The 18,619-nt window shown below is 37.6% G+C and overlaps 1 protein-coding gene across 1 annotated transcript in view; it reads right to left on the bottom strand.

The window, feature by feature from the left end:
- The window catches only part of HDAC9 (histone deacetylase 9), a 482,690-nt gene that overhangs the window by 22,047 nt on the left and 442,024 nt on the right, over positions 1 to 18,619 (bottom strand). The window contains exon 24 of the mRNA XM_080383947.1: positions 6,778 to 6,911. Coding sequence (XP_080240073.1) covers positions 6,778 to 6,911 — 134 coding nt within the window. The remainder of the gene's footprint in view (positions 1 to 6,777; positions 6,912 to 18,619) is intronic.

Here is an 18,619-nt window from a genome sequence, read left to right as displayed (position 1 = left end):
TACATCACATACCCTGCTCAGCCCAAAATACAGCACCATTACAAAAACACTGGAAATAAAGCCAGTGGGTTATGGCAGCTATTTCTACACACTTTGAAATGAGACTGTCTACATTTGAAAAAATGATTTCTGTTGGCAGCTATCCACTGATTGGATACAACTGTACAGTCATAGGGGTGTCCCTGGAAAATATCAGCAGTTAGACCCAACAGTGAACAAAAGAAATTACTCTACACCTGGCATATATGGCACCATCACTTTCCCGCCTACACTTACTGGCATTCAGATCGTAAAGTCTATTAATTCTGGAGGCTAACAGAAAGGAAGCTGAAAAGAGCACTGGAAATACACTGTCAGGAAAGAAATCTTACAGAGAAGAATAGCTCAAGTCTGCAAAAATAACCAAACCACGGGAGAGACAGTTTGGACCAGACACAAAGGGTCACATTTTCAAAGCTTTTATGTGTCTGAATTGGGCTTTTGTGCCCAAAGTAGCAGATGAAAGTAGAAACTGTGTCCACTAATTACTTTCAATGTAGAAGAAACAATGTAAATGGGCAAGGGCAAAAACTACTGGGCTGCCGAAGTCTTCCAGGGGCATATCAACAAATGCTTGAAGAAGGAATTAATGATGGAAATTTCATGTGCCCAGATAGTGATCTGAATTGATCCTTGGGAATGTGGAGAGAATCTGACACTACAGTAGTTTGTACTGAGCTGGAAAATCAATCAATATCTGCATTGTTCTTAGCACTGTCATGTTCTAAAGCACCAAGATTACCTTCAGTGAAGATCGTTGCAGAATGCAGTGAGACGATTGCCAATAGAAGGTAAAGAGCATGGAGAGTCCTGAAAGAAGCAAAGGAAGGGGAGAAGGCAGGCAGGCTCCTCAGAGGAAGGGGAAGCATTACAAACTCCTTTCCCCAGATACATTGTGCAGGAAGAACGGTGCTCTTAGGGTTGCCTGTGATTACAGAGGACTAAGTTCAAAGATCTCACAGGTCCTCTGTGTTCTTCTTCAGTACTTCCTCGGTAATCTTCTCAAAGATTCTGCACTTTCTGTTTCTATATAAGCACTTTAGTCAGGTATTGTGATCCACAATTTCAATGTGGTACATAAGTCATCCTTCAGTAGGGAATATGTTCAAAGGCACAAAGGACCATTAGCACCTATCAATCCCAGAAAACCAAGGGAAGCCTTGGAATTATGTAACTTTGGAATCAGAATATTCTCTGTTTCCTTAGCCAAACCACTTCCTGACTAGCAATGCCCACCTTGGGGACTTTGATGTCACCATGCCAACCTCTGGCACATACGTTGCTCTAGTTTCCTACCCCATCTAATTCTCTGTTTCTGGGCCAATCTCTGGACTCTGGGTTTATGCAAGCAGCAGTTGACAGGTGTCTTAGACTCAGTGTTAATTATTTTCTGGGCTTAGACTCAGATTAACAATGAGGATGTGAGATTGTGAGTAAGTTTACCATGTAATTTAAAATTGATTTCAGGCCATATTCACTTCCATGAATATTTCCATTTTGGAGAGAGAAATGCTTACCTGTTCTGGTAAATAACCCCTTTTAACGCAGTCCAGGCCCTCTTGGCAGAGCTCACTGCCTAGCTGGCAAGCAGCCCCAGATTCACACTGAATTCCACAAAGGAGAAAATGCCAACTTTTCATCATCAGCAGGAAAGCTGCAGAGTACAAGCTTTCCACTTAAATTACCATCCCCTCCTAAATGCCAGCTCAACAGATTGCAAGAAAGAAGCACATACTTCACACTCTGCAAGAAAATTGTCCGGTATAAGTTTTCAAGCATGCTTGGGAGCCAACCAATCACAATGTTTTGTCAAATTCTGCTTCAGACTGAAATTCAAGCCAGAAGAATATTTACTAGAAGATGTTAAATTTAGTCACTTAAAAATGTTTTTGCACTTAGGGCCAAATTCAGCCTTGGCCGCCACAGTCAATGAGAGCAGACATGTATCCTCTCTGTGCCTTTGTTGCAGGGTCCCGCTGGGCAGAGCACACTGTGGACTGCACTTCTCTGTTTCCTCTATGCAAAGAAGAGCATGACCCCGTCTGCAACTAATTATCACTTATTATAGATCATGGCAAACTGCTGTACCACGTAGAGCTAAGAGATGCTGCCCAAACCTGTAGACAGATCAGAGGGACCATTATGTTAGACTGACTTCCATGCGCCATAGAAATATCCCATCTAGCTGCCTGAAAAAGGATGGCATGAAAGAAGAACTAAATTCTTGAGTTTTGACTCAAAGAGTTTTGTGCTTGAAGGAATCCTTCCTTACTCTGGCTGCAGAAGAACCCCCAACCGAATGCAGTTATGTTGAAAATAAGTTGCAGGGTTTAGGATACTGAACTCAAAAAAAGCTTATCCCTGAGGGCTTCTTAAATCCAAGTAGTGCCTCTTCAAAAGTAATGTGGAGGAAAGAAACCAGAACCCATGCTTGCATGCACAGAGAAGCCTTACTCACCACCACCTGGCATCGAAAGGCATAGCAGAGGTCTTTATAGCACTGAAGCTAGGACAGACAAAATAGTGTGGAATTTCCATTCTCCATGAAAAAGATTTTGGGGAAAAATCTCAATATTCAACCCAATTTATACACACTTCTTGCAATAACATACAAATCTTAACATTTAATGGTTTTCTTAATTGGAGTAATATGTATGTCTCTAGGTGCCTTAAAAATAAATATTTGAAACTATATGAACAATCTGTGAAAAACTGTAGAATCATTTAAAGAGTATCACAATAAATGAAAGAATTGAATTTTAAACACAAGAGTGTATCATCATCTCAGAAATACTCAGCAATGTATCTTTTCTAATTATCTGAATCCACCATTTCCTTTGTTTGGACAGATGCTCTTTTAATGAACCAGTTCTCAAATCATGCTGAGAAAATTCAGGGATATTTTAAAGCAACTGATGCTCATCTTGCCTTTTTGCCTTCCAGAAGGATTTCTATGTTTTCATTTTGGATTTCAAGGGAATCCAGCTGCTTAATCTCTTCTCACCTCCTAGAAAGATTTCCTTCCAAGGAGATAACCTACAGTGCCTCTAATTAGCTCTACAAATGGTCAAATGGATTTTTCTCAAAGTGACATGGAAATTTTCTTGTTGTACACAGAAGCATGGACAAGAAAACCTAAGATCTTGAAAACTTTTTTTAAAAAGTAATTTCATGTGTAAACTTTCTAACGAATAATTTTGTTTCTATAAAATTTATTATTACCTTTAATTCTACAATTTTCTTTTTAGTCTTTTCCTCATTTAAGGAGGCATTCACACCACAAAACCAGACGAGCCATTTCAGATACTATAGGGTGTCTTTCCTGTTGCCTCTCGGAAAGGGTGTGGATCTTTAAGTTCTGTGTTAGATCTACCAGTCTTGTGCTGATGTCCTGGATACCCTAAGGTATTTTAAAAAGTCACCAGGCACCTCTATTTAGGGAATTGGGTCTTAGAGACAATTAACAATGTAAGTACTTCCAATCACAGAAAACCAACAATTATAATCCCATTTGTGATTCTGTCAAAATTTGAAATTATTGTTCAAAAGTACTTCTGCAGAGAAGTTTGGAAGTATTGGCACCAAATGGATGGGGCTGATAGCTCATTCAAATCCTTATCTCTTCCAAGAAGAAGAGACCTTTGGAGTAGTTTTTTTGGTTAGTCTTCAAAATCAACAACTGTATGCAGGAATTTCCTTTGCCATGCTCAAATTATTTAAAGAAGATTAACTTGATAGTGTATTCTTTTCCTAGTGGCTTCACTTGCATTTGCGTAAGAGAAGAGTAAGTTATCTTGCTAAACAGATCACTGTGCTACAAGCCACATAAAAATAAGAGCAAAATATATCTATTTTGGATGTCAACTTGTTTTCCTTCTTGGTGTTCAAAGACAAACTAAGAAAAGAAAGCATTTTGCACTTTTAAGTTTGATGTTACTTCTTCATATCAGACCAGCTCTCCATGAAAGTTGGAAGTTGTTTTACAATCACTTTTTTTAAAAAATGTTATTCTGTTGGTAATAGAACATAGGAAGTAGTGAATTTCTGTATTGACAAGTCTTGGCCAAAAATAACAAAAGAAAAGAAAAAGTTTTCAGAAACCTCTGCAAAGTGTTTGTGAATTCTAATCCTCAGCACATGAATAAATACATCTGACAAACTGCAGAGTACCTTACAAAGGCCTTTCCCAACCTTTCTAATTTGAGTTCAATTACATGTGTAGTGTTTAGATATGAAGTTCATCTTGCCAATGTTTTTAAACTAGGGTGCACTATATACCATTATTTGTAAAAGTGAAGGGCAAATAAGTTATAATTATCCTACTAATCACCTGTAAAGAATTGCATTCAAGGAAGAATGCATCCTCAAATTACAATGAGTCGTTGTTTGAAGAAAAACTTTTTTTTTTTCCTGTCCTTGGCAGGAACCTGCTTGGAATTTGCTGTGCAAGTTCATGAATATTATGCTGAAATCAAGCAATGTATATGCTTTGGGCCATGTGGATTAGGTTGCCATAAATCTATAGATGTCAACAGATGTGCTGATCTTTAACTGCTAACTAGGTATCAGACTTCCTCATTATTGTCTGCTCCTCTACAACACCTTAACTTATTTTAAGCAAACATCAGTTTCTTATGGTAGTGTTGGTAACAACATCCTCTCTAGAGCATTTTTCTCAGCAGCCACAGCATATTATCTCTTTGAAATTCTGTTGCACCAGACCATTTAATGCATGTCCCTGAAGACAATGCTGTGATTAAGAGCACATGAGAATAATGCTTATTGCATGAGATGTTTCAAGTTATTAATGATCATGTTCTTTTACAAGTGAATTAAAAATGGCTGCATGGTTATGTTTGTCTTCATTCTTAGTTATTTTATTTTTGTCTCCTGAAATTTGCTTTGCTATATTTTGCAAACAGATAGACTCACAGTTTATCTAATTTCCCGGTCTCAAATTACTCTAAAATAAAATGGAAGAAAGTCTGTATTCCAGTACATTTATCCCATTCCTTTTTCTCACAATCAATTTTTTTTCTCTGACAATGGTTAGTCAGTGACAGCAGAAATAGTGGTTGGGTATGACATAGTGTTAAAACAAAACAAGGCAGTTTTCATAAATGGGTAGCACCACCAAATGGTCATAACTGGATAAAGGGACCCAGGCACCTACACAGAGGAAGGCGCATGATACCAGCAGCATTGTACCATTTGCATTAGTTCCACAGAAGTGCAAATTTCAGTGAATGGGTTTAGAAGGGTTATGAAAAGCCACTGATGCCATAAGACACTACCACAGGGAAGATGATGACAGAGAATATCCGAGTGCCCTGGAATGGCAGCTGATTAGGAAGGCAATGCTGCATTCAGTAAGACTGTCAAATGCCTTAAGCTAGGTCTTGTAATCCATAATTCTGCACCTAAATAAAAGGACCAACATTTTGCTGAACATCTTTTCCAGTAGTGCATGTCACCACACTGGAAAACTCTTTATGGGACTTGCAAATGTAATAGTAGATAAAACCCAATTAAAGCTTTTTTTCTGTTGTTTTTTTTTTTTTTTTGACATGTCTACTTTAAACTTATGAGAATATTTTTGAAAAAGCTATCTTTTATTCATTGCATGTATAATGTAAAACAATAAGCATAAAATATTTTCTTGATGGGTCATAAAAATGAAAAGAAAAGGTTTAAAAGAATATTTAGAAAACCCTTCTATCCAGTATCCATCAGGAGACACATTACTTCACATTATTCACATAGGTATGAAGTCTTGAACTGGAAATGAACTGGCAGACTAGCTTGCAGCTTGGCACTAATACATTTGATTGGGGAGATTATATAGCTATTACCACTTCCCCTGGGGAAAAAATGTAACACACTGCACTTTATAACAAGATCTTGCAAAATTCAAAATTTATGGTAAAGGCTTTTGTCCTTTCATAAATTATTTTGGCTGCAAGCTTATTTTCCTTCTTATCACATTTATAGGAGAAAAGATATTTTCTAGTGGACAATAGAACAATTTTCACTATTGTGAATGCTTATTTTGTGTTTGTGTGCATAAAGAGCACATACTCATACTTACTTAGTCTGATAGTCAACTCTCAAAATTTTTTACATATTATACACAGTGTTTGACAAATCTTGCACACTCCATTTAAATTACATACAGATCAACCTGAATCTTCATTTATAACTTAAAAAACTTTTTGTTTTGTTGTCTTGGAAACAATTTTATTAATGTTGTTAAATTTTAAAAGCCTCTGAAATATGTTCTTTCACATGCCAGTTGAAATGCCAAAATAGTGCAAAAAATGTGCCTTTTATAATATCCAGTTCCTAAGATTACCAGATATCTTGCAAAAGCCATTTTTGTTTCCATGACAGTTGGCTGGAAGATCCAATCCTGATAAATGATATGCACACCAATCACTACCAAGGATGCCAAATCTAGTATTCAGTACATCACCAAAAGCAATTTTGAGGTATTAAATATTACTCTGAACGGGGAATAATTTAGGCAAACACTAAAGAATTAATATAATCATCTAATTCAGAGGTATTTATCCGAACGAGCTAATCTGAGGTCTGCTCATTTCTAAAACATGTTCAAATCGCATGTTTTTTATACCAAATGAAAAAAGAACTGATGCCATTATTACTAAAAGAAAATCAAAGATAGGAGTTTCAGCAAACTTCAATCATTTGCTCCACCTACTATGATTTATGTTTTACCTTATTTCCTAAAAGGGCGTTTATACAGGCTTCAGATGCATCACAGATGGCAGTAAGGTCATGTCCTCCCTCCAGTGCCAGCACAACACGGCCATCCGCTAGCTTCAGCAATTGCTTGGTTAGGTGACCAAAACCTAATATTTAAATACAGTAGTGCAAAAAATTAAAGCTGAATAGATATTACTGGTATATTTCACATCACCTGCATGAGAATGTAGAAAGCTCATGGAAAATGTACAGAGAGCCTGGGATATACTTAGTCCAGTACCCTGTTTCTGACTATGGCCCACACCAGATGCTTTGGAGTTAGGTATATGGAATTTTGTATGAGGTAAAGGTGAGATAATGTCCCTCATGCTGATCCCTAGTATCTGGAGATTAGTTGAAGCATGAGGTTGTCTTTCTTTTTACTGTCATTAACCATTATCACCTTGGATTCTCTTCCTATTTGCACATCAATGTAACATATACCCCTGTTATTTAAAGAGATCTGACATAACCCTCGTCACTTAGGCACCAATATGACAACTATTATTTGTAGTTAAGCTATGGCACTATAATTAAAAATACTTGTGTTTCAAAAATGAGATTATGACATTTTCATTTACAAATATTGCTTCTTCATTTGTATTTGGTGTTTGACTATAATATATGGCCATGGACCAAAAAATAGGGGAAACATGTTACCTCTTAGCTCCTTTTTTAAGTGGTTTTTAAGCAGCGCTAGCGACTAGATCACTTATTTTGATTCGAGGTTTTGGTATGAGTTGAAACTGTCCAGAACTTCACAGATATCTCTAGCAGTATCACTTGCTCATTACCAAAAATATTCTAAACAATTCTGCACCACACCCAAAAATTATGGTACTTCATTTTATGTGGTGATCTATAACTATAGAAACATTAACACAAATTTTTCATCTATGATTCAAATAAAATTTGATTTTTAATGTAAAAAAATTTGCATGAGAAAACATTAATTTGGAGAGAAGGTTTTTGAGAGAAGTCCTAGGAAAGCTATTGTTTTTGATTAATCTCCTTAAGGTAAGTAAAGCTTTGAAACTATTGAAGTTAAATACCCATCACATCTTGTTCTTAACTTTTCTGCTTGGTCTGTTCTAGTTACTCTACTGACGGTCATCACAGCTCATTCCAGTGCCTTTCATAACCTTAAATAAAGCATTTAGAAGGTACTTATTAAAGCTTGGGGCTCTACAAAGACAGGAAAATCAACATCACCTTCCAATGTTCCAGTGAAGAAGGTAATGAAAAATTAAAAACTACAAAAATTATATGCATATTTCTGAGAGAAATTTGCCACAATGCAGACTTAATTCCTGATCTGGCAAACAAGCAATCTCACAATAATTAGCCATTTACATCTTTGGACTTTGTTAAGCACACACGCAAATATTTTTAGAATAGGGACTTTAGTGATACCAGATTTGGTTTAGCTATGCAGAAAGAAAAATATAAATAAAAAAACCCTCTGCTTGCCACTTAATCTATAGTGATCACAGAACACTTAAGTGAAGTATTCTTTCCTTAAATCACTCCACAATCTTCTGTACCCTCTAAGAACTGCAGTTTTGATTCTAGCAAAGTAACTACACTGTGGTTCAAATTGCACACAAGGTTGAAAAACAAATAAAACCTTAAAATCTCATTTGGGCTCAACCTTTCCTCATGAACACCCCCCACCTCCCCACCCCCCCACCCCCCAGTTCTCTCTACAAAAGACCAAATTTGGACAGGATAATAAAAGTGAAAGAAGGAGTGGAATAAGGATAACCTTTGATCTTTAGCCAATTTCTGCTCTCTTTTACCTACAGGATTTATTTCTGTCTGCATGTTACACATGCAATCTTCGGATTCATAAGAGAGTGCCAACAGCATAAAGTGAGTCATACATATAACATTTAAAGGAAATGAAGAAGAATGAACAGGCGCAGACTCCCCACATCTACAACTCACCCTTTGGGTCTGTGAGAAATCCAACAGCACTTTTAAGACAGCATTATCCTTCATGTTATACAGCTTCTGTGAAAAAGGGAAAGCTCTACCATGTTTCCCCTGCACATTTTGAAAATTTTGTATGACCACAAATACTGCCACATCATAATTTTCTGAGGTATGTGTGGCAATAAATGTAAAGACTCTGGCAATGCCTTTTTCTTCTTTTAGGCAACCATAAATAGTATAACTCATAGACATCGTTACAAAGTTAGTTTGTCTACTTAGTTTCCTAATGATTTTCCGAGCATCAATGTTATAATCATCATCCCTGGCTGAGTCAGGATGCAATGACCCATACAGAAAGCATCTTTCCCAACAGAGATCACAGTAACAAGATAAAGTGTTGCCAAACCAAATCAAAATGATGGGTTTTTTTCTTCAGTGTAATTACCCTGAGAAAATAAAGGTGACTTGCTAGAAAGGGAGGAAATAACTTTAGCCGACAGTACCAACATTGCTGGTGACCGACTGAGTTATGGAAATTCTTAACAAAGAAACTTGGATTCTGTGTCACTGCAGCAACTTAGGAAAGATATTAGCTTCCTCAAGGAAATCCCCTGGAGTGCAGAAGTAACAAAATGGAAAGAAAGGAATCCCAGTCAAGTAATGGTTTTAAGATGGGCTGTAGTTCATGCCAAATAATTAAGAAAAACAAGAAGAAAAGAGTAACAAGCACTGTGAAAAGAATGTCATCTCCGCTGACATAGGAAGATCAAGCATGTACTTGACACACCACTGACCGATTCTAAGGTGAGAAAGGAGTCAGACAAGCACTTTGAATCCTGGACCTTGCAACTCACAAGGATTTCTAGAAATCAGTAGCAGTTCTTGGCAATTCTGCTGTGCCTGTTGAAAAATGTGCCATCTGTGATGCTGGCTTTAAAAGATGGTTTCTTATTTTAAAGCTATGCTTTCACAGTTATAAATTAGTTGCATTTTACAGAAACAGAAAAAGTTCAGTTATAAAATAGAAAGTGATGTTAAAACATCAGTGCATGATTTTCAGCCCAGCCTTGAATGGGCATTGCTTCGCTGAGGCTGCAGGTGCCTTCAGGTCATTTGACGACTGAGTTCCTGACTTAATGACAGGCATTTATTAATAAGGGCTTGAAATGGCCCTGGCAGTATCCACAATTATTTGTGTCTGCAAACATGAGTAAAAATAATAAATAAAAATAAATATTTAAACCCCCAATCATTTCAGTCAGTAAGTGAGAAAAGATTATCCATACAGGGGTATTTCTCAAATCTTCTTGTAAATGTGTTCAGTGAATTTGTACTTTAGAGAAGTAGAGGCATTTTCTAAAGTTAGGTTCAACAAGTGTGCCAGGAAATTGTGAGCAGGGTTTTGCGCCAACTATTACTTTCATAATTTCTGTAATTTAAATGTCAAAAGTACCTGTTTCCTTCACAGATCCAGTATTTAGGCATCCAGGGCAGAATGTGTAAAAGCACTTAATATTCATTAGCTATGATCCTATTAAAGACAATGATAAACCTTTGATGTACACCAGAAACAACACTAAAACACTACTAAGTAGTTCTGAAAATCCTACCCATCAAGTGGTTTACATTTTTTTGACAGAAAAACCTGTGGCTGCACAATTGTACATCTAAGCAAAAAATGCTAGATTAAAATGTAAACCATTAAAATCCATGTTATATATTGGAGAAATAGGCAGTGTATGAGCTGTTATTTGCTGACCTTTGAAGTAAAAATAGAAACTGTTAAAACAAAAACATAAGATGTACTTTTTAATTATACCTTTTCCCCTCCTCTTCCAGTGCTATCAATCAGGGAGATACAATATTTGGCCTTATGTAAGAAAATATTATATTGTAGGAAGGCAGAAGGAGAGAAAATTAATTCTGTATTATGCTCATGAGCAAGCTGCCAGTCTCATACTGAAAACACTGTGCTGATCATTTGAATTATGATCTAAGCAAGCCAGCTTTTAGTAGACTGATGTGCCAGTAACTTAAAAACTCTGGTTTTTGTCTTTTGTAACAGACAAACTCCCTGTGCTCTCCTCCTAGTTCTGCCAAGCAGCAAGGAATGACACAGATGAGGCTTCTGCCTTATTTGACCAAAGTCACTGGATCAACTGTACTCTACCTGGACTTACTGAAAATTAAGAAACAATGCTAAACTCTATAGAAAGAGAATCCAGAGTTATTTCAGTTTTCTGCTTTTGTTTTTGAGATATCCTTACTCTGACCACTTGAAATGGAAAGCGGCAAGCAGAGAGCAGGTAAAGCACCTCTTAACTAGGCCAGTTCCCCTCCAATGGCCTCGTCACATAACTGTGTTGTGTATTAGGACTACATGAAGTAAAGCTAACAAAGTCAGGCTTTGTACGTACAGCCTCCCATTTTGACAAAGAAATATTTGAGAATGAAGTCAACTCGTGAACATTATTCTTTTCACATCCTTTCCTCAGCAGACAGGGAAAGGAACCATATGGACAGGGTACACTCCCAGCCAGCACTGCAGCACTCCTTGTTTGCATAAACAGTCATGTATGCAACTCAATGTGCTCACCCGCAAATGTGCAAACACCCGGTTAGTACGGACTAAACCTGCCTCAGCACAAGACAGGCTCCTTCCCTCTCCCCCACTGTGCATAAGGAGAGCAGATGATGTGATGGCAGACTGAGCAGAGCCCTGGTGCTGGCCCTTGCTCAGGGTAGGCGGCTGGTGGAGGAACAAAGACACATCAACAGCTGAAAGGCTGGTGAAGCTTTGGAGTTATGGAGAAAACCTCAGCTTTCTCAGCCTTAGCAGCAGGGGCCCCAACAACTCTTTTGGCTTCAGTGTCTTAAAAGCTACAATCCGACCCTAAATTACAGGCAGAGCTCTGGTGAGCTCCTCTGGCTACTCAGAGCAGCCTGGAGAGGAATACACACGAAACACAAAAATTCCTCAGTCTCTGTCCTGGACCTCCAAGCATGTATTTAACTATTATTTACCATTTAATCATGTCATTACTCTCTAATTTACTTGAGAATGTGTTTTCCTCTTATTAAAAATGTTGCAACGATCTCTGCCAAAAGTCTACCCACCAGTGTTCTACACTCCTTCCCTGTGGTTCCTTTGTGACTATTTGATTAATTTTCATTTATAGTCTTCCAATAACAGCATCTAAAATTAACTGGGTCAGTTTTTACATAACTTCCTGAGTCATCAGGCTATGTGTCCTAAATAAATATGTCCATACAGGAGTCAAATGATAATTTACCCTTCCAGCACTGGCAGGAGCTAGAACATTTTGCAAAGCTTGTGTTCTATGATAAGAGAACACATTTTTTTTCTCAGGCCTTACTTCAGGACCTTTTATTCAATCAAAACTTCATTTGGATTAAGTCAGAGGTTTGACTCAGTTGGCAGGATGTAGCCCTGAGTGAGGGAGAAAGTGAGATTTTAAGGCCAAATGCATTCTTATGAAAAACATTTTCCAAATGGCTGAAATTATGAACGTTAGTGTTGAGGTACCTGAATTTAAATGGTAAAGATCTGCCCTCCAGGCATTAGCTGCTGATTTCTTGCTTTTAATACCAGAGAAGGAAGCTCAGTAACACTTCAAATTACATGTCTCAAGCAGGCATTTAATTTAGATTAAGTTAGACAGTAATTGTATGTTAAATAAATACCAATGGTCTCAGGAACACATTTTTATGGATTAACAATTTATGTAATAGATGTTTTTATTGCATGATTATTAGTTCTACAGTAATATGCTTTTCATAATTAGCTGATCATTAGCTGTTACACTGAACCTAACTTACTCTATCTCTGTTAAGTACATATTCAAGGATACATAGAATACCTCTTTGAAAGCCAAATAGACCAAACCTGTGTCACTACAGGAAAAGGCCACCTTGACAATGCTCAGTTGGATGGTCCAGGTATATTCAACTCTCTTGAGGTATGTATGTATCCAAGCTGGTCACATAGTCCGTTGCATTTGCTTAGTCCTCCAGGAAGGGGCAACTTACACACCTCCACCACACAATGGCAGCACTGACCACCTGACAAAATGCTCCTCAGAGATAACACATGGAGGACAAAGACTCCCCCAGACTCTTCTCCCAACTAATTCATACTAAAAAAAAAACACAAAAAAAAGGTGTTTCTTTTGTACCCTGTATTACCAAGCAGTAGGGATTCTGCATCCTTCAGGAAAGGTCATAGTGATGTACAAAATGATGATGTTTTTTAGAGATGTTACAGTGCTGTCATGTGGATTTGGAAGGAAAATATTCAACCACAGATTTCAGCTGCCAGAGTCAAAGCTGACTTTGGATATTCCCAAAACTGGCTGGATGGTTTTAGCCCTGTTCTTACTAGCTATTTGCTCCATTCTTGCCTTTCTTCTTGGTTTCCTCACATTCTCTTCATCTCTACCTCAGCTCACACCTGGTCCAAGTAATAATTTCTCCACTGTTTTGCTATCCTCCCCTTCTTTTTTATTTTGCTTCCTGGTTAGCAAATCCTCTACTAAGTAAAGCTGGCCAGGAAGCAAGATTATCTGTCCCTCAGAGTTCTTCAATGTTTTTTTTCAGGAACATGTAGCTGTTCTACATCAGGAAGCAGAAGCCAAGAGAGGAAATACAGAACTGCAAACAGCAAGGTGGCATTTCAGAATTTCAGATTCATATCTCTCTGAAAGAGGTTGTTGCTTCACCTGGGCAGGGAGGGGATTATCCATAGGGTTTGTGGGTTTTTCTTTTTCTCTTTTTCTTTCTTCTAGAGATTAAAGATCCCTCTGAAGGTATTCTATGGGGATACTCTATACAGACTGATAATGACCTACTGAAAATGCGTCCCATGTATTGTGAAATGTGCCAGGATGATAGTGCAAGTGGTAGTACTGTTATCACGGTAACTTCTTCCAAATCTGATGAAGCTGCCTGGTTTAAACTGATACACGATATATACATCTGACATTACAAATTACAGATGATTATATCTCCAAATCTGAGTCTAGACTCAGTAAGGAGTTGGCTAGAAAACAAGACATCTGATAAAAAAAATAATTCAAAGTATGAGGAATTTGTTTCTAATCCACACTGGAATGAAAATCAGATACTACTATTGACTATCCAAATAAATCAGTAAGCTTGATTAAGTTTGGAGAAGTTTATTATAATGCTACTGCCTATAAAATCAACTTGACACATTTTTAAAATATGTGGGGCAAAGTTTCTGCTGTTATAAATGAGTATAGCTGAAATGTGGGCACTGAGTTATGACTGAAAACAATCTGATGGGAAGATCTAGCCTTATTTCTTTTTTTAACTGATGAAAAGCCAAGTCAGTTAATTTTGAATTGACCCAAGAGACTAACATAAAGGATCTGATTTAAAGCCCATCACTAAGAAGCTGAGAACTGACTGCCATTTTCTGAAGATGGTCTACAAAATTCTGCCAAGAAAAGCAGCATGGACTAAACGATCTTTCCAACATACACAGTTTCTCAGAGTCTACAAATTAAGGCCCTCACTTTATTTGCAGTCATTTCTTGACCCTGCCACATCAACATATAACATTAAATTAAGGGCTAGTTCCTTAGCCAGTGTTAATCAGCATATACCAGTATCTAAAGACCTGGCCTCCAGATGTGGATCATTCATCATTCCAAGACTAGGGATATAGATACAATAAGCATATTAGGGATTGGTTCTTGTAGGTGGATATATTTGAGGTAGATACTCTATTTCCTGACAAATTTGGCATCAAGTCTCCTGGTGAACTCAGTATTAGTATCAGAGGTCTAGTGCCCCTTAGGATTTGGAACATGTTGTTTAATAAACATCATTTTATAATATCAGGAGGGAATAAGGCAGTGCATTTCTAAGGGATTACTGTACATCTCAAGTAGTTACTCACTTTCCCTCTGGCCTTGTGCCCGTTAACCCCACCTGACATATGCTATAATCACCCAGAAATGCACTGCCTGTCACCACTTATTGAAAAGGTAATGTGTAAAACTCACTAAAGGAAATGGTATTGAAACTAGGTTTGGGGTCTGACTCCTTACAGTCTTCTGATTAATTGCAATTTCCAAGTAAAATACATTGAGCAACTTTCTATTATGCTGTTCTATTGCAAAAATGTGTAAGAATTAAGGATGTGATTTCAACCCATACAACAGCCCCTTTGTCCCTTTTCATACTACTAAAAGGACACACAGATGCCTTGAAACGGTGGCTAACCCGCCCCCCCGAGTAATAGAAACTGTGGCTACCATTTGAATGACATAGGTGGCTCTATCCAGCCTTCTTCCCAAACAGAGAAGTCATGTCAGAACCTTGTCATTCATGTTATTACACAGCAGAGCTTGCAGGAGCCTCAGCTTCCTGGGAGTGCAAGAGAAGGTGGCAGGGAATTGCATGGGCCTCAGGTGGAGGCAGGGCTGACGCCATTTTGTTCGGAGGCACAGGAGATGGAAATATGTAGAAGACAATCTTATTTGCTGTTCCCCAGAATGAATTATACGACTCATACTCATCACAGATAAAATTTCTTTTAAAGAATGAGAGTAAAGATGCCTTTTCTTTTCTTTTCTTTTTTTCTTTTCTTTTTTTTTTTTTTTTTTAAATACATTAGGGCCAGCTTTGGCTGCTGGGTGAACGAGAGGGCTTCATGTACAATACAACTTGTGATTTGAACAAGTTAATTGGAAGAGGAGTGGCCTTTTTGTTTCCCCAGAAAATCTTCCCCTCAGAAACACATGAGAGTAAAACCTTTTCTTAGTCTTTCCAGTCTTCTGACATACAGTTCTCAGAAAGAGCCCTTCTGTGAGCTCCTGTAGCCAAGTGGCAACCCACTAATTACCACTTGAGAACTAGTGTTCAAGAAACCTTCATGAAATTCTTTGCCTGGTTTTCTACCTTCTCATAGAGAAACTTAAAAAAATGATCATAACAAGGCCTGGGTGAAAAATGCCTTCACGTGGCTAAGCAGTTATGGAGTACAACTTTTTTGATTTTCTCAGAGTGAGGGATAGAGTCACTCACGAATGATCTAATTCTTCAGGATCTGTAAGTAAGCAAATGACCATTATTTCTGCTGTTACTACAGCATGACAGCAATATTAAGGAAAGCTGACAGACCTAAATAATTGGTAATCTTCATTGAATAATAGAAACATCAAGACAATGACATTTCTGTGCTACACACAGACCTAAATCCATCTAACTATTGTCAAGGTAATTTGAGGACTCCAGATGTTGTTGCAGCTGCATGACCACAGTCATCTTAGTCATTCTCCTTAGAAGTGGGAAGTTCATAAGAGGGCAAAAATCATTCATCCAGTGTTAAGATACTGTTTCTTGCACAACATTGGTGATTTCTTCTTCAAGGGAAAACAATACATTGGTTTTTCTAAATGGAGATGCTGAAAATCTACTACCAGAATAGCTACTGTTTCTCCCTCTAGAGTTTTAGCAGCTAGAAGTAAAATAACCTGCTGCCAGAGCTCAATGCTCCCTAGTGGCTCCAAAAACGTAGCAAACAGCATATACCAAACTGCAACATCAGGATTGCATTTATTCTTCCTTCTGACAAAGCTGAAGAGCCATGGTAGCTAAAAGCTTGGGCAAAAATCACCCAAACTTTGTAGCAAAGCCACTTAGAAACCTTTGTCAACAAAAGTGTTTGACTGTCTCACTACAGATAAATAGAGAAGAGCAACAAGGAAAAATATCAAATTCAGAACACCTCCATGCATCGGAGCATGCGATGGTCACTGCAGCAGAAAAAGGATGCACTTTTTAGTCATTCTCAATTTTGGCCAAAGTGCTGATTTTGTTTCATAAAATAAATGTTCACAAACCAAAATTCTAGCATCTTCCCACTGTTTTTACCTAAATGTTACAGCTGAACATTATGTTACAGGGAATTAATTAATTAATTAACATTAATTGCACATGAGAGAGAAAGATGAAAAACAACAAAAAATGAGACATGATAGAAAGGATAAAAGTGTATGTTTGGATGATAAAAGAGATTTTTATTAAATAAGATGACAAATACATTTGTGACTAAAAGACAATAAAGACATGTAAATGAAATTACTGGATGACTGAGTGGATGAGCAGGAACAAAAATGAATGTGAATATGAAACTAAACTTTGTAAAGGGATTAGATTTTGTTATAACCATCAGGAATGGTGAGAAAGTAAAGACAGCAGGGAAGGCTTATGATATTATTTCTGCTGCAAAGGGATGCAGACTATTTCTGAATTCTTCACCCCAGGAATATACTTTTGTATCCTTTATATACAGAGGAAGGTGAGGCTGTCCCACAGCTATATTTGCATGAAAATTATTCAGATTTTGTCTGCAGTGAACTCTGGATTCCTCAGTGACCAGTTACTAACTCAAACAAAGTCTAAACATAGGCAACTGGCACTGAATTGAAAATACAATGTGCTTCAGGTGTCAGGTTTGCATGTGTAGGCAAAAATGTCAGTAAGGTATTTAAATAAGCAGGTACTTGACAATTAGCTGGTTTCCCTGGGAGCAACCACATCACTTGCCATTTATTTAGACATGCTACCATACTGTCACAAAGACAAAATCTGAAGTAATCCCATGGCTACAGTGGATTTATACCTCTGGAACTGTAAGTAAAGCTCGGCCAAGTACATGCAACCATTTATATTATTTTAACTATAGTAAAATAAGTTTAGAAATTGTGAATGAAATCCACATTAAGGTTCAAATGTATATTTGGAGATCCACATTTTATCAACCAGAACAAAGTCTTTACAGTGAATGCACAAGTCTCTTGAACTTATCTGGACTCAAGGAGCCAATAGCAGTTGCTCATTCTGACCTTTTAACTACTTATATTATCTTTCCAGACCATGCCTTATTCTAATGGTTCATCACAAATAGACTCAAGCTATCTTTCCATATATATGAATCCTTAGTGGCAGTGGGAAAGGTTACATCAATCTCCCTTCCAGGTGATGTGTGATTCCATCTTAAGCTGATGAGCCCTGGCATGCACCTAGCCCAACCTGGAACAGCTCAAAGATGGCCTGGAAGTCTTGTAAACAAAGATCACAAGCAAAAACCCTTTCATTTTCCTTTTTTTCATACCTGTTGTGAACTCAAACAGTAAATCTATGTATTTATTATACTGCTTGCAAGGAGTGAGTGCTTACATCTGAGTAGAAAGCATACCTGAGGACAAGGGATTAAAGGCAGATAAAGAAAAAAGTAATTTCCAAACTGAAGATGTTTTTTGGTGATGGTAGCTGTTAATAAAATGCATTTATTTAGTGCTAAAATCTATACATGCCAGAGTAAGACATAGGTGTTGTCTATTCAAGAGGTGTGAAATCCAACATGTGTAGCCAGCAGGGCTGATGCAGGTGTGAGTGAGGTGTGTAGCTGCAGGCAGAGGGGGTTGTAAAAAAAATGAGAGTTTTGTGTCCTGTCCTGTTTCTGTTGCCCAAAACCCAGGCAGGCATAGTCCTTGTGACTGCTTCAGACTAGGAGTGTTTTTACCTCTTGTACATTCTGTACTGAGTCTTTCTACATCCTCACTGTATCTGGAAATGTCCAAAAGAAATTTGTTTCAACATGACTATTATCTGTTTTATGGGACTACCATACAGTGTACATAATTTAATATTTGGATCAGAGCTCTGTCCAAATTTCTGGCTGTGGCTCTTCATGGGCATTTGCAATGCATAAGTGACCTGCTGGCTGATGTTACAAATTGGACAATTAGAAAAATGAAAACATTTTTATTGAATCTGAAATTAAGATTCATAAAAGTAGAAATCTGAGGCTCCACACTGCCATTTT

This window comes from Falco punctatus (assembly GCF_963210335.1).
Source record: "Falco punctatus genome assembly, chromosome: 4".
Lineage (NCBI taxonomy): Eukaryota > Metazoa > Chordata > Aves > Falconiformes > Falconidae > Falco > Falco punctatus.
The sequence above is the reverse complement of the archived record's forward strand: the minus strand, read 5'-3'. Positions and strand labels throughout refer to the sequence as shown.